At 32.4% G+C, this 16,478-nt stretch overlaps 2 protein-coding genes across 3 annotated transcripts; one reads left to right on the top strand and one right to left on the bottom strand.

The window, feature by feature from the left end:
* Window positions 1-1,910: 1,910 nt before the first annotated feature.
* On the top strand, window positions 1,911-6,401 carry LOC114367871 (calmodulin-binding protein 60 E-like). Of its 2 annotated transcripts, XM_028325104.1 has the most exons (7): window positions 1,911-2,342; window positions 2,811-2,886; window positions 3,309-3,367; window positions 3,617-4,110; window positions 4,583-4,743; window positions 4,853-5,056; window positions 5,177-6,401. In XM_028325104.1, the coding sequence occupies exons 1-7, from the start codon at window positions 2,224-2,226 to the stop codon at window positions 5,903-5,905; spliced, it is 1,842 nt and encodes a 613-aa protein (XP_028180905.1). In that variant the 5' UTR covers window positions 1,911-2,223; the 3' UTR covers window positions 5,906-6,401. The 2 variants fall into 2 exon arrangements, with proteins under 2 accessions (XP_028180905.1, XP_028180906.1); XM_028325105.1 differs by lacking the exon at window positions 3,309-3,367 and having other exon boundaries at window positions 2,290-2,342; window positions 5,177-6,329.
* A 1,556-nt stretch (window positions 6,402-7,957) lies between these two features.
* On the bottom strand, window positions 7,958-12,865 carry LOC114367870 (two-component response regulator ARR12-like). Its single transcript, XM_028325103.1, has 6 exons — window positions 12,478-12,865; window positions 11,882-12,034; window positions 11,211-11,612; window positions 11,013-11,089; window positions 9,361-10,620; window positions 7,958-8,298 (listed from the first exon to the last, which is right to left on the bottom strand). Exons 1-6 carry the CDS (start codon window positions 12,608-12,610, stop codon window positions 8,227-8,229), a joined length of 2,097 nt encoding a protein of 698 aa, XP_028180904.1. The 5' UTR covers window positions 12,611-12,865; the 3' UTR covers window positions 7,958-8,226.
* Between the last annotated feature and the right edge of the window lie 3,613 nt (window positions 12,866-16,478).

Below are 16,478 nucleotides of genomic sequence, written 5' to 3'. Positions count from 1 at the left end.
CACATAAGAGCTAGTTGTCCTTTCCACTAAGGTCGGTATCCTGGGATATTCATTCCGAACATAGTACAACCTCTCAAGCATTGAGGCTTGTAGCATAAATGCGTACAGATGAGTCGATCATTCCTTCCTCTAGAGTGGTCACTCTCGGGTATCCATCCCACACGATGTACAAAAATAATTTCTATCTAAGTTATTTTTGGCTTAATAAAGCATTTCTTTTGTTATTAACACCTAAAAATATCATTTGAAATTTCAAGTAAAATTATCCTAAGTATATTTTTAATTGATTTTTTACATTTTGATTTTTGTTAATTATCGTTAAAAGAATTTCTTGAGAATAACTTTAAATAACATTTTAAAAAATATTAAAAACTACAAAAAAATTTATTTATCGAACAGTCAAACAAATTTCTCAACTAATAAAAAAAAACTAAAAATTAGATGAAATAACCTGACAAACATAACTTATATAGTATAGGTAAATATCTATTTTTTTATCCGTAAAATTCAAAAACATATATCAAATCATTTATAATAACTCACACCTACTCTACCCAACCAATTAAACTATATCCAACTCTCCATCCCTACTTTACAAATTAACTCCGAGTATAATAAAATAACACATACTAATAAAATAACACAAGATTTTAATGTGCAACTTACTAACAGTTGGCTCTGTTCTATATTATGTCAATTTCCTAATCTGATTGTATCTATCTAAAATCATTACACGTGGATGTTCAGTGATAATGACTTGGGATTCTCCATATCATGAAGATGCACATGAGTTAACTTAAAGATTCTTAGCAGGTGAAGCACATATAACACCATTTAATATTTTTGATCAAGCAGAGGGTGTCGGCAGCTATCATAACGATAAAAGGTAATGCTAAAACTAGATTTTATCCTCGGGCCTTTCTAAAAAGCCACTTTGCATCTTTTTTCTTTCTTTTTTTTTTTATGAGGGGATAAATGAACTGTTGAGAACTAGCATAACCTATAGAAGTCCTTGCCAACACATAAATTGGCTTGCCTTCTAATAAAACAGAATAAAAAGTATGGAAATTCGCTTATTAGCGTCCTTACACTACCTCGTTCCACTTTGCATCTTCTTAGTGCATAAATATTAGTGTTTTCATGATTTTTTTTAGAAAGGTTTTCATGAAATATTTTGAAAAAGATTTTTCGTACAAACATAATTTTGTTAGCATCAATCTTTAACTTTGATTAATTAAATTATTAAAAGTAGAAAACACAAATTATAATGCAAAGAGAAGAAAACACAAATTAGAATGGCATTTAACAAGCAAGAAGACTTGCTCCAAAACGTTTTTTGTAAACTTTATGATCCTTTTATGTGTCCTTAACTGAACCAGTGAATGACATTGACCGTTTCTCTCTTCTTCAATGTGTGCCGTATCACATTTACTTTCTTAGTACTAATACGCATTAGGGGCTAGCTAGCTAATAGTAGACAAATGTACTATAATCACCAATAACGTTGACATAGTACTCTCTTTCTCTTAATCTTTAATTAAATAATTTAAAATTTAAATTCTAATATTTAAATATAAAATAAATTATATTTAAAGAATAATACTTATGTTACGTGTACTCGAGCTCCCTAAAAAAATTAATCATTATTTTTAACAAAAATTATTTCCTACTAATATTATAAAAAAAATACTGTAATTAAGATACACACAGGGCTGATTCCGTCTTATCACCGCACCCACGAATATAAAGTCTAAGACAAATGAGACAAAAATAAACGCGGTTTCAATCTCATTCCAATGTTCATGCACACATCCAATCCAGCTGTGATCATCAATAATATCAATTATCAATTATATATTCTAATGCAAGGAACCTTTTTAATTTTTTATTTCGACAAAAAAAAAATTTATTATTTGTATAGTTATGCAGATCTATGCTACAGTAGTGTCCTCATTTTCATTGTCCTAATCTTGAAGATCTTCAGATATCAAACAAAAAAAAAAAAACCAAGAACCTCTCCTTATGTGTTTGTGAGCTCAAGTTGATGTTTTTAGTTCCAAGATTTTTACTCTCCACAGTCCACACTGTTGTGTTGTGCTTCTTCTGGGAAGGTTCTGGGGTGCAACTGTCCTACGGATCCCCTGCCCCCCAAGACAAGTCCAACAAGTTTCTAAAATTAGATAGAGTCCACAGATATCATTGGGATTGGATAAGTTTCTAGAAATGGAAAGTTCCAAGAACAATAGAGTGGAGAAGAGAGGGTATGAGCTAGTTGAGGAGGGTGATGATGTACAGCACCATCTTACACAGACAAAGAAACCAAAACTACCCGTTTTAGCCAGGTATTTTTCAATACAATTTTCAAATATTCCTTCTCTGATCATGACGTTTTTTAAAAAAAATTGGGTTATTTTGCTTCAAATTTATTGTGGAGTTTGGGTTCTGTATGCTTGTGTGTGTGTATGTTTGTGACAGCTTTTTTTGGATCGGCAAAAGTTAGTTGTTAGAATATTAGTTTATGACAGTCTTGTTACTTGTTTGGATTGATTTCCAATTTTGTGTGTTGCTGTTAAGATTATTTCTACATGATATTCCTGGAATACTAGATTTTTGGTAAAAGATGCAATTGGAACTTAGAAGAATGTCTATCTTATTTGGATTTTACAACAAATCTCATTTATTGGAATCTTTTATACAAGTGTTTTCTTGATGTTGATTACCTTCAATTTAAATGTTAGTTTTAGTCCCTTTTGTGTATTTTAATGCAAATTTAGTAGCACTCACTAATTTGTTACTCGAAATGCCTACAGTGTGATTGTGGAAGCTTTAAAGGTGGATAGTATGCAGAGACTTTGCTCATCTTTGGAACCCCTTCTCAGAAAAATTGTAAGCTACTTTTGCTTTCCTTGTATTAAATCCTGCATAATAGTAGACTGTAGACCCTCTGGGCAATTCTTCACAAAAGAAGTGGCATGAAAGTGTTATGTAATGACATTTAGTTACAGTCTGCAGTTTAAAATTTTTATTACAAAAAGAAAAGGAAAAGATAATATGTAAGGCACACCGAAACATGGAGTAAAATGAGTGATGCTCTTATTGAGAACCTGAATGTAAAATGTTTATTTACAGCCTTGTGGATGGTGCTTTTGTCAGAGTTAGATAGTTCAATATTATGTGTGTTGCTTTCATTTAGAAGTAAGTTATGTGTGGCTGAATCAATAAAAAAAAAAAAACCTGTTAATCAAGAGTCAAGACATACAATGTATAATAAGGTTATTATGTTGATCCTTCAAATTCCATGAAAATAGGTCAGTGAAGAAGTGGAGCGTGCTTTGGCAAAACTCGGCCATGCTAAACTGGCTGAAAGGTGTGTTTCCCTGTCAAATTAGAGTTTGGCAAGTCTTTATTTTTAGTTATAAATGTCTCTTTAGTAGGATCCTGATAGCTCATAAGTGATAATTGATTTAAAGATATTTGAGCATGTGCAGTCCTTAACAGTATGTTGTAAATTGATTGGTGCAAAATTGTATAAAAACGTGATGATCCTTCAAAAAAATTGAATAATAATAATTATACCTTAGCCATGGTTTGATGTTTTACATTCTACCAATGCCAGATCTCCACCACCAAGATTAGAAGGACCAGCGGCAAAGAATCTGCAGCTTCAGTTCAGAACAAGAATGCCACCTCATTTGTTCACTGGTGGAAAGGTTGAGGGAGAACAAGGATCAGCAATCCATGTTGTGTTAATGGATCCCAACACAGGCAGTATTGTCCAAGTTGGACCAGAATCTGTTGCGAAATTGAATGTGGTGGTACTTGAAGGTGACTTTAATGAGGAAGTAGACGATGATTGGACAAGAGAGCACTTTGAAAGCCACGAAGTAAAGGAACGTGAGGGGAAAAGGCCACTTCTAACTGGAGATTTGCAGGTTAGCCTAAAGGAAGGAGTAGGAACCTTTGGTGATCTTACTTTCACGGACAATTCTAGCTGGATAAGAAGCAGAAAATTCCGGCTTGGGGTTAAGGTGGCTTGTGGTTATTGTGAGGAGATTCGTATTCGTGAGGGAAAAACTGAAACCTTTGCTGTTAAAGATCATAGAGGAGAATGTGAGTTTTCTAATAGTTAGCACTTCATATTTTATACTTATGATCGAACAGTTTGAGATATTGGTTCACTAAAGTTATAATTGCATGGCATAGATTACAAAACTTGTTGGAAAAATAGAGATGTAAAAGATATTGTTTCTTCCCCTAACAGCATAACCTCTCGAGAGTTGGTTCTCTACACTTGTATTAATTCTCTATAGGACAAATCTTCATTTTTACAATGGATTTCCTTACATGTAGAGAAGCTATAGGATTTTCTTGAGTGGATACCACATTACAGATAACATGTGCATAAATGACAACCATTTGTATCCCAGCTACATGCATAATGAATATAGAAAATTTATCTCGATCTATAGTTGGTTGGTTTCTGTGCATAGTTTGCCAAGACAGCAATATTTTCAGTTTTTATACTTTTCAAAAATCTTGTTTAATGAAGTTCTCTAATCAAATTGTTTTCTGGAACTTGCAGTGTACAAGAAACACTACCCACCTGCTTTGCATGATGAAGTTTGGAGATTGGATCGGATAGCTAAGGATGGTGCACTTCACAAAAAATTGATTCAGGCAAAAATTGTAACTGTAGAAGATTTCCTACGTCTTCTTGTTCGTGAGCCACAGAAGTTAAGAAGTGTAAGAATTCAATGTTATTTGTTCACAAGCAACCATATCATTCTTCTCTAGTCCAATTTTTCCAAGTACTTATTTCTACAAACCTCTTTATTTGCCATCTTTGACACAGATACTTGGTAGTGGAATGTCCAATAGAATGTGGGAGAATACTGTGGAGCATGCCAAGACATGTGTCTTGGGTGGCAAGCTCTTTGTATACTACATTGATGAAACCAATAGTTCTGGCATTATGTTCAACAATATATACGAGCTGAGAGGCCTCATTTCTGATGGCCAATTTTTCTCTTTGGAATCACTTACTCCAAATCAGAAGGTCAATTTCCTGTGTTAATCGAAAACATTGAATTCCTAGATCAATTTGATATTTGACCAACATGTGTATTCATTTGACTAGTAACTACGTTAACTCATTTATTGAGAATTTGATTTACAGATGTCTGTGGATTCCTTGGTGAAGAAAGCATATGAAAATTGGCACCGAGTTGTAGAATATGATGGAAAAGTTTTAAATTCTCATACTAATTTGAAAAAGGAATCAAGAGCTGTGGCCACTCAAATAATGCACCATAACAGTTTCCCTGAGCAGCAGTATACCTCAGCAAAGAACAAGGTGTCATACGTCTCCTCTGAACCAAATCAACATTTGCAAATAACAAATAACTATTCGTCCTGTCCTGGTTTGGCCGATTATCCATTTGGGAGATCCGACAATCACATGGTAGGAATGTCTTTAACTGACTCTCAAATAGCATTGCCTGGCAGCATGAATTACATGTCGGGTGAAAATCATGAAATTGGCAGTACATATTTTGCTGGAGATTGGTCCCGGCCAAGAAATGCTCAAGGTTTGGAAGACATTGTCGCAGAAGAACTTCGTCTTAGAAGTTCGGAGATGTTGGAGAGTGATGATATGCAGAGGTTACTCAAGACTATTAATGCAGGAGTGAACATGTCGACTAATCTTGGTCATTCTAACGAGGGTTGCAACACTTATAGCCTTCAATATGAGCCTCAGATGTATCATTCATTCAGCGAGGACCAGGGGAAGTCTTCGGGGAAGGCTGTTGTTGGGTGGCTTAAGCTCAAAGCTGCTTTAAGGTGGGGCATATTTATCAGGAAAAAAGCTGCAGAAAGGAGAGCACAGCTCACTGAGCTGAATTGAGTTAAAAGGCTTGAAAGTGGGACATTTTCAACTCATTTCAAGCTAATAGGAAATAGCTTGCTGATTTTGCTTTTGGAATGTGTAACAAAGGAAATCCATTACATTGCATAGAAGACTTAGAAGAAAAAAAAAAGTGAAAAAAGTTGTGAAGATGTGGCATTTCAAGGTTCAACAGTGGGTTGAAGGTGGAACTAATGCATTATGTGTCAACAAATTCAGAAACTGCAACCTAAGACATGCTTATAGCCTTAATAGACCATACATCTTGTGAGATTAAATATCAGACAACACTGTCTTGTAACAGGCTCTCTTATTGTGGCATTTTTTCGATTATTATTGTATAATTTAATTATGAATTAATTTCATTTCTTACATTTTCAATTACTGATCAGAGGTTTGTATCTAATGTTTCTTATTATTTTTATTGTTTTTTGATACTGTATCATGACATATTTGTGAGCGCTTACCTCATGTAATAAAATAATTTAGTAAAGAATATTAGACTTATGTTCATAAGACTGAAATGTGATCCATCTTTATGAGAATTAAAAAATTTCTTAGGACAGATTCACTTTCCCAGTAATTTTTTAGTTAAACGAGTTGAATTTGGTAATTCCTCTTGTATGTGCTGGAAATTTCAAATGCAAGTAACTGTAACTATCCTTTTCAGGATATATTACACTCACATTATATCCCTCCTTTGTGACATTAGTTTGACCTTTTCCGTTCATATAACTGTGTAAGAAATCAGACAGATTTATATCAACGATGTTATGTTTTTATAGATTCATTCTTAACTTAATAGTTTTATTTTATTCTATATCTGGAAGAATATAAGTACAGGAAAAAAATTGTGAGTGACAACAAAAGTTGATTTAGCTGGAAAGGATTGAACTCACATCCTTCAAGAAGGACGTATTATTCTTAACTTAATAGTTTTATTTTATTCTTTATATTAAAGAATATAAATACTGGAAAAAAAAATTGTAAGTAACAACAAAGGTTGATTCAGTTGATAAGAATTGAACTCATTCAGTTGATGAGAATTGAACTCATATCTTTCAAGGACATAGGTTTATTTCTCGTTGTTGATGTAAAAATATTATTGATAAATAATTTGTAAGTACCTCTATAAGCGCTCTTTGAGCCTTGAGGCCTGTTTTAGTCCTGGTGAGTCCTCAAGATCCAACTCACCTAATCTTTTCCTAATAAAAAAAAAAAGAACGAAATTGTGGGTCTTACTATTTGTCTATGGAGAAATATGAATAAAGTATAATTTTAGTCCATGTCCTTTCAGTGAAATTTGATTTCAGTCCCTGGACTTCAACTTTGTTGATTAATTTTTTTCTTCAAATTGTCTATGATGAGAAACGAAAATCACTCACCAATTTGATCAAAGTTAAAATACAAAAACTAATACTATTTTTCAAGTATATAAACTAATCATATTTTATCCCAAAATATACAAGGACATATTAAGTGATAAACCAGGTAAAGAAATATATAAGTCTTCATTATGTAATATTTTATAGCCACAAAACAAAACACGGCATACAGAGTTTGACTTTTAGGGAAAGATGGAATTTTTCATGTTCACCTGAAATTACCTCAACTATTCATTGAAAACATAATGCAATTGCCAATATCATATAGTTGCCCGAACATAATTTTTTTTAATAGATCTTCTAGTGCACAAATATCATCGTGGGATAACGATTGTTTAAGCAAAAAGAGTGGAACATAAAAATTTTATTATTTCTTTTAAAAAGAAAAGTAGTCGTATAATTTAAAAAATTTAGGATAAATATGTTCTAAAAATGGTTTAAAAGTTCTCGTTAATTAAAGACAAAAGTAACATCAATAAATAACTATAAGGAAAGGCACCACAAAAACAATACCAGAAAAGTCCAAAATATACATTAATGTTTAATATCATATTCAAGCTACTGAAATTGTTAGCAGCCACAGAATATTACCTTTCCATTTTTAGTTTCTTCATACTTTTATATCAAGAATCTATGAAATAACATATAATAAAATTTATACCCAAGAGAAAGAAAGAGCACCAAGAAACATTCATATTACAATTATTTTATCTAAACCAAAGACAATTTTTATGGGGATACACTACAGATTGAAAGGAAAAAAAGATGGAACAGATCAGATGGCTAACAAAAGTCCATAAGTGAAACAACAAAATGTTGGCCAAGAAAATAAATTTAGTAGCAGAACATAAAAATAGGTGTACATTAATCGGTTTCAGAGACTGGAGCAAGTTTCACGATTTTATTGCTCCTGGATTCGTTCTGGTTAAGAAGAAATCAGTTGCATGATCCAACAGGGTAGGCATCAAATCCCATTTCTCCATCCAACAATGTCGACTCATTTTGCTCCTGCATAATAGTCTTGCATTAGATTAAATGATTAACACATAGGGTATTTTCTGTCATCATACAAGTTATTTATAGCTCTAGACACACACCGACACCCCAAATCAATTATTAAGGAGATAAATTTACCAAAGAAACCAAAGGTTATAATTGGTTAAATATGTACTACTATCAACCATTGAAAAACCTACCTCAACCTCAAAACAAGAGAGGGGGTGGTGGTAACTTGTAATTATTATACAATATAGTTTGAGGATTGTAAAAAGACAATACAGGCCACCTTGTGAAACAAGAGATGGAGTGATTGTAATTTAGATAATTTGTTGGAATAATGTAAATTACCATTTTTAAAACATTACAGCATTTATAACTGCAGAATCTGTGTTTATATTTGGTAACATTATATATAATGACTAATCACTTGTCATGTACTGTGAACTGAATTGACATTGGTTTGTCTTCAATTTCCAAGATTTGCATCACTAATTCATTCCATTACTAGCAATAGCTTAATACAGAAAAAAGATGCGCAGTTAACATTCCTTTCTTTCTAATACAAGATGGAGCAACATATGGAAGCCCTTACACAAGGCTCAAAACCTAAAATAAAAATTACTAGTTATAAGCTGCCTAAACCTTCAGGTTTTCCATTGCAAATGAAAAGGCACCTGATGTATTAAAAGAAACTGCAAAATGGCATCATCAGATAAAAGAAAACCATGGCAAGTATTTAGGTTTATGAGTTAATTTATTTTTTTCATAAACAGCTAGTCAAAACTTTATGTATATCAAAATATACAAAAAAAATTAATTATTTTTAAAGGTAGATTTCTATAATAAAATGCAGTTATTGATTATCTAGACCAAAGTGACAAACCGAGGCTACAGAAAGATCTAAAAGCAACTGTCAAATTCAAAGTTGGACAATTGTTCTTTCATTATAATAACAATCTAAAAACCAATCTGTTACGATCATATGCAATTCAATAGTTTCACGATAACCAGAAAAAGATGAAACATGTTGGTTTCTTTCGAAAAAAACAAAAGTAAGATATTTAATCATACCCTTTTGACCATTACACCCATTATGTCATCCAAGGTCCCAAAAGTATTCTGCATAAATCCATCTTGGGACTTCATTTGCTCCAAAATGTAGGCTTCATTTGGCTTCAGTCGAATGTCTGAAGAGAATTTCTCAACTTCAGTGCACCGGCTGATTGATGGGGATGCTCCATTTAGTTGGCCAACCAAAGATGATGCATCAACTCTATTGCTGCAAATTGTATTATTTTGGTTTAAAACATGCCCCATAGAACTTGTCACTCCACTGGAGGAAGCGTGTGAATTTACAGAATTAAAGGGACAGCTCATGTTTTGGTTATAATCCAGTTTATGTTCTTCCCACCTTTGTCGTGGTGTGTAACTTGAAGGCTGTACAATATTCCCAATCAAGCCCTCTTGGCATCTCAGCTCATTTCTGGTGTCCTCCAAAGGAACAGAAATTCCCATCCTAGAAGAAAAATCAACTGGACTGTTGTTGCCAATATGAGTACTTGAGTTCGAATCATTGATGCTAGTGGGAGGCAGTTGGTCATTGCTGAAAGCCTCACAAAGTGGCAAGGAATTGGCAGGAAATTTAGACAATTGAGCTGCATTCTGCCAGTTATCATTGCACCGATTATGATCCAACAAATTAGAAGAACCACATAAGCCCACGTCAAAAGATTCAGCACACAAAGAAGCCGCTCTGACAGAAGACTGATTGCTAAACGCTCCTGGGCCATGCGTTTGTGGATTTCCTTGTAACATTATATGATTATTTGAGACACACGGGAGAGAATTGTTTGGACCATTAACAGTAGCCCTATGGTCTGGGAAGCCAGAGGCAACTGTAAATCCACTTGAATCAACTTGGCTTAACTGTGATATTCCAGTTGTACAGTTTCTTTGCTTAGATTGGTTAAGCTCAATTGATGTTGGAATTCCTTGTAATAAACTTGAGCTTTGATTTGCAGGAAAAATGGATGGCTGAATGTTTCCAAGTGTGTTTAAGGAGCTGTTGATGTTTTGAGACTGAACAGGCCGGATAAGTGCAGAAGAACTAATTCCTCTCATGTTCAAGGCAGCTGGAGAATTCAGCCTACTGAAAATTCCAGTAGATGCATATGATGGTAATGTAGCGTTTGTAATCCTTCCAGACCCAGATGAGGTGCAAAAATCTCCATATCCATCTATTGAACCTATACGTAGGTAAGAATCACTACCACCCAATGCAGCAACCATGTTAGCTTGCTGGGCTGCCTTTTTCAGATAGAGTCTATATTTCTGCAATACATAATGACAACAGAATTAATATGGCACAGTAATGAAAAATATACTTTGCCGCATTAAATGAACAGGAACAGGTGCACAACCATCACCTAGCAAACACTTGGGTTAGAAGTCTTAAATGTCCCATTAGTAACAAGCCCTTTTTTTAATTTTATCTATCCATATTTTATCGAAACATATTATTACAAGAAAAAGAAATATCTAAAATACTTATACTATGTGCTATAAAGTTCTCAGAGTTATTAATTTTCGCTACAAACTATCTTTTCCTAATATTTCCATCACAAAAAATTTAAGGAATCATCCAATCTAAAAGATTTTCATTCCTTGATTTGTCAAAGACTGCATAGAACAATTATGATAACTACAAAACCAAGATTTTATACCTGTAGATGGCTTGCCACATTTTCCCTTGTAAGCCCTTCAACATTCATTAGGTCAAGTATTTTCTTGGGAACAGCCTCTGCAATAAAAGGTGAATAAACCTGACATTAGGAATTATAGTACTCATTTTGAGGTATGAAATTATACGGTACCAAGTCAAACAACTTGGAAACGTAAAATTTTTTCTTTCAGAAACTCACTATCTAGGCCCAGTTGATTAACTGCAGCAACAAATTTTCTATGCAGCTCAACAGACCAAACCACACGAGCTTTCTTCTGTGCTGAGGGGTCCTCATCATCTTCATTCTCTTCCCCACCTTCTTCTTCTTCATCACTTTGGTCCTTCCTTTTTTTACCAAGCCTTTTATTCTGGTCAGCACTGTTTTCTGATCTTAGGCCTTGACTACCTCCCCCAGCAAAATTAGGAGCCTTCTCCTCATTGGAAGCCTTGTTCTGATCCCTGCTATCAAAATTCTTTCTTCGAACCACATGTTGCCATATGTTCTTCAACTCTTCAATTCGAACAGGTTTCAGCAAATAGTCACATGCACCATGTGTAACACCCTTCATCACCAGCTTTGTATCACCGTGTGCTGACAACACTAGAACATCATAAACAAATAAACAATTGAAGTTTAAGTCAGTGAATTGATTCAACCCATTTTTGTAAGATTAGACATTTAATTCTTCACAAGTTCAGTTTTTGGATGACAATAATTAATTCTTGTATGGGTAAATCAACTCCCTAATTTTGGGGGAAACTAAAGTTGTAATTGGTATAACCTTCATCAATTATACAACAAAACCTCAGAATATGGATAAGTAAAGCTCAGGTCAAATGCATGTCAAGACAAAAGGAGTGTAAACTTACTGATGACAGGTAGGTCCATTTCAAGTCCCACCAACTCAAGGAGCTTAAATCCATCAATGTCAGGCATATTCACATCGCTGATAACGAGGTCAAACTTATTTCTGTTTTCCCTCAACATTGTCAGTGCCTCAACTGCCTGATTAGTTGTAGTAACTGCAACAACAACCACAAATCCGACATGAGATTTGGCAAAGTCAAAGGCATCATAAACTAACAAAGCAGATCAATTCACCCCATAACCAAAGCCTACACAGATTGATCCATTAATAGCTCTAAAATACAACAAACAAAGAATGTCATCAAAAAATATTCTAATTTGTTCCAAAGCCTTAAACTTTAGGAGAAGTAAGAATTTGCAAATCTTGCAAAAGAAAAAACCCAAATTTTAAATTGGAATTTGAAGGTAAGGTCAATATATACAAGCCACAAAACACAGTATCCATGATGCACGATGCATCTAAAGCATTAAAGTGACTGGGAATTACAGGTTCAATTCAACACAAGGATAAATCTTTACAAGTCAAGGCTACCAACATGGTCCTAAGTTGAGCACAAACGAATTTTTACTTAACCAAAAAGAATTAAAAGCAACGAACCATGATACTGGCATTTGCGAAGGAGATTCTCCAACACCTTGAGGCAAATTGGGTCGTCATCCACAGCAAGAACACGCATACCCACAGGAAAACGATCACAACCCCCATCTTCCCTTTGGTTTTCCACAGCCATATCGAGCCAGCAGAGGCAAAAGCAACACACCCAGATGAGAAAACAAGGTTCTTGTGCAGAGATCAAACCTCAGAGACCCAAAAGCTTCAATTTTGAAAACGGGAACTTTGTTCTCTAGGGCACTCTTTCACCAACAACAAAAAAGGGCAAGAAAAGGGAGAAGGAAAAAATGTGGAACGGAACAAGGTCACTAAACCTGTACAAAATGGACAGTGATGGATTTGAAGCCAGCAAAACAAAAACATAAAATCTTTGAAGTATTTTAGCAAAATATCTCTCTCTGCTGTTATTTGTCCTTCACTTCTTCCAAAAAAAAAAAAAAACAGGGGGAAAGAAGCCTTTGACTTTAATTAATGCCTTTAAAATATTAATTAAAAAATTAAAAAAAATATTCATTAAAATGTTTTTATTAAAATATATAGAATTATATTATTTATAGTTTTTTATATTTTTTTCATAATTTTCACACGAGATTTTTTTTTAATTTCTTAATTAATTTCTTACTAATTCTAGTTAGTGAGATTTTTTATGATAAATAATCATTTTTATCTTTAAATGTGTAATTTATCAACAAATATGTCCTTGAAAGATAAAAATACAAAACTTAATCTCCGAAAGTATAAAAAGTGTAACAAATATATCCGGTTGTTAACTTTTGTCTGTCACTATTACAATGTTTTATTTTTGGTAAACTGGTATAATGTTTATTTTGAATAATTTCTATTGTGATAAATAAATTATGGTTGATAATCAATATTATCGTTATTATTATGTTTGTTTTAAATTGTGTTTGTCGATATATTTTTAAGTGATTATTGTAATGTTATGTTTGTAATGATAAAAAATGACAAAAATTTATCTTAAAATTATATTTTATCTTTAAATAAAACAAAATTTTTTATCTAACAAATTAGTTCAATAGATACATACTGATATTTAAGTCCAATAAAAAATTATTGGCATTTTTCTTCAATAATGATAACTTATTAATATTTTTTGTCCAATAAAACATACTGACATCTAGATTAAAAAAAAATTGATATTTTCTTCTAATAAAAAAATATTGACATTTTTATTCAAAAAAAAATTACTGACATTTACATTCAAAAATAATATCTTACTAATATTTTTGTCCAATCTAATCGGTATGGTCACGTTGACAATAATTTTAATGATAAATTTGTCTTTAAGTAGACTGTTTTATAAACGTTAGTGATCATTTTTATTGGTATTTTCGTAAACTAAATTTTGTATTTTTATCTTTTAGAAATATATTTATCAATGAATTATAATGACACTTTTTGGAACAAAAATGATTTTTTTTTATACATGATCACATTCTCTCCAAGTTCTCTCTCCCTTCACGCCAATGCCAGAGTGACATGTTCCCAGTTACACCCTATTGGGGACTGATACGGTAATGCTTATTCGTGTGGCCAACTGATCAATGCAAATGCTTCTCCCAAACTCTCCCTCCTTATGCCCCATCCAACCCAAAACTAACGACATGATTTTCGCAAATGATTCCAATCACGCCTACGATGAATGTGTCCTATTATTATCATTATTATTATTATTCAAAAAAATAAATATTGGAATTTCTTTTTGGGGTTATTGAGGTTTAATGCAGTTTAAATTTGCGATTAATTACCCAAAATAGGTATACTTGTGGTCAACTTAGGAAACTACGCTGTCAAGAATTTTGATAAATAAAAATCTCAAGAATCTTGGTATTATGGTAATGTGCTATTATTGTTTCTTATTAAATGTATATTCCATTTTTTGTTTCTGTACACGGAATATGGTCAAAAACTTTTCAGTAGGAGAATAATTTCCTTTAAAAGTAATTTTTTTAAATCCCATAATTTTACACAGCTTTTTATGTAAAAAATTTCTTTCTTTTCCATAACTTAAATATAATTTTGATTTTCTGTTATTTTCCATAACTTAAATATAATTTTGATTTTCTGTTATAAAATAAAGATATTTAATTTCCATATTTTAAGAATTTATAATTTTTGTTCAATTCTTCATCTTTCTTACATTTTATTTATTTTATTTTAGTCTGATTGATTCACTCTGAAACACTTTTCTATCCCAAAATTTATACACTTATAATATTTTTTAACTATATTTATGGCAAAATTTAATTAAAAAGATGTATCAACTTTAAAAAACATTTATTTTGCAATAAGAATATAATATGTCAAATATATGTAAACATAAAAAAAACAAATCAATAAATAACATAATTCTATGTTCAACAAATCTTGGCACTTCAAAATTCATAAACCAATATTAAATAAAATATGGTAAAAATTATTCATTAATTTAATCCTTAGATAAATGAATAAAACCTATGTTCTAATGTTATATTATTCCAGAACATTTATAACCCTAAAATTAATAGTAATATAAAGTGGAGACCTAAACCTTTCATGTAGCATCATCATTATAATCTTACAGAGGTTCACCTGAAAGGTACATTTAACCTAAACACAAATAAGACAAATAGACGGAGAGTGATGTACATCTCACAATAAATTTAAAACATTAGGGAAGTCATAAAAATATAAGATACATTTATAAACAATTGTGTTCCAAACCACAAACATGTCTCATCCAAATCAAACATTCCATACACAAATTCTCACACAAATGTGATAAAGATTAGACCTCTAAACTCGTATGCATGTAGTACCATTTTGGAAAACATTGTGAATGTGACTCGAGAGTCCATGTAGTCGATAAATTGCCACACAATGGGCAACCTAATACTGTCACTCTCATTGATATGGCATCGCCGATGGCGCGTTAAGGTGTTTTGGTCTTGTGAGGATACTTAAAACACATGTGCTCAACATGAGCTTAAAGGAGATTCCAAATTGTTACACCCCTAAGGTCAGAGACATACATCAACTTATTTATGATCTCCCTTGTTAGGTTCATAAATGTCATTCACTTCAAAACACATGCACAACATGATGCATGGTTCATAGACAATATATACATGGTTTATTTTCAAATTCGCTTGGAGATTCCTATCTCGCAGGGATAGGTTCTCCTAATATTTTTCACAACACATACGCATACCATGACATATTACTTTCACATATACTCGTGGACATCATGCATTCAATCACAATATCAATCATGGACACATTCACTCATTTATGCAACAATATCATCACATCACTTCATCCATCAAATCATAATTATAAACATCATGCATTGTACTACCAGTCATTATGATATCAATATTACACACTCATTTTTCCTCCTATGTTACTATAACCTTCATAGAGTATAATAATCATGTCTAGAGTTGTATTTGTAGATGCATATGTTGTATGAAGCTTTTGATGATGCCAAATAGATTCAAGCTATTTCAACATTGATCCAAGTCAAGATCAAGAAATCAAGAGAAACGATTAACAATTAGCCCTTTATATGTTAAAAGAATCTCTTAAAGAGATTGCAAAGGTTTGGCCTTAAAAGTTAATCTTTCAAACACCTTACAAAGTTTTTAAGTAAATTTTAGTTTTGAAAAAATATGTTTTTTTCTCTGGTAATCGATTACCAGATGCTGTAATCGATTACCAGATGTTGTAATCGATTACTAGAAGCAAGAATAGTTTTAAACAGTTTTTAGAAAACATTTGAATTTGAATTTTAAATGTGTAATCGATTACTAAGAAACTGTAATCGATTATCTGAGGCAAAACTATTTTAAAACAACTTTCAGAAAGTTTTATATTTGAATTTGAAATATGTAATCGATTACAGCAATTGTGTAATTGATTACCAGTCACGAAAATTTTGAAATTCAAAACTGAAGAATTGTAACTCCTCAAAATTAACTATGTAA

This window comes from Glycine soja, chromosome 9, assembly GCF_004193775.1.
Source record: "Glycine soja cultivar W05 chromosome 9, ASM419377v2, whole genome shotgun sequence".
Classification (NCBI taxonomy): Eukaryota; Viridiplantae; Streptophyta; class Magnoliopsida; order Fabales; family Fabaceae; genus Glycine; species Glycine soja.
The sequence above is the reverse complement of the archived record's forward strand: the minus strand, read 5'-3'. Positions and strand labels throughout refer to the sequence as shown.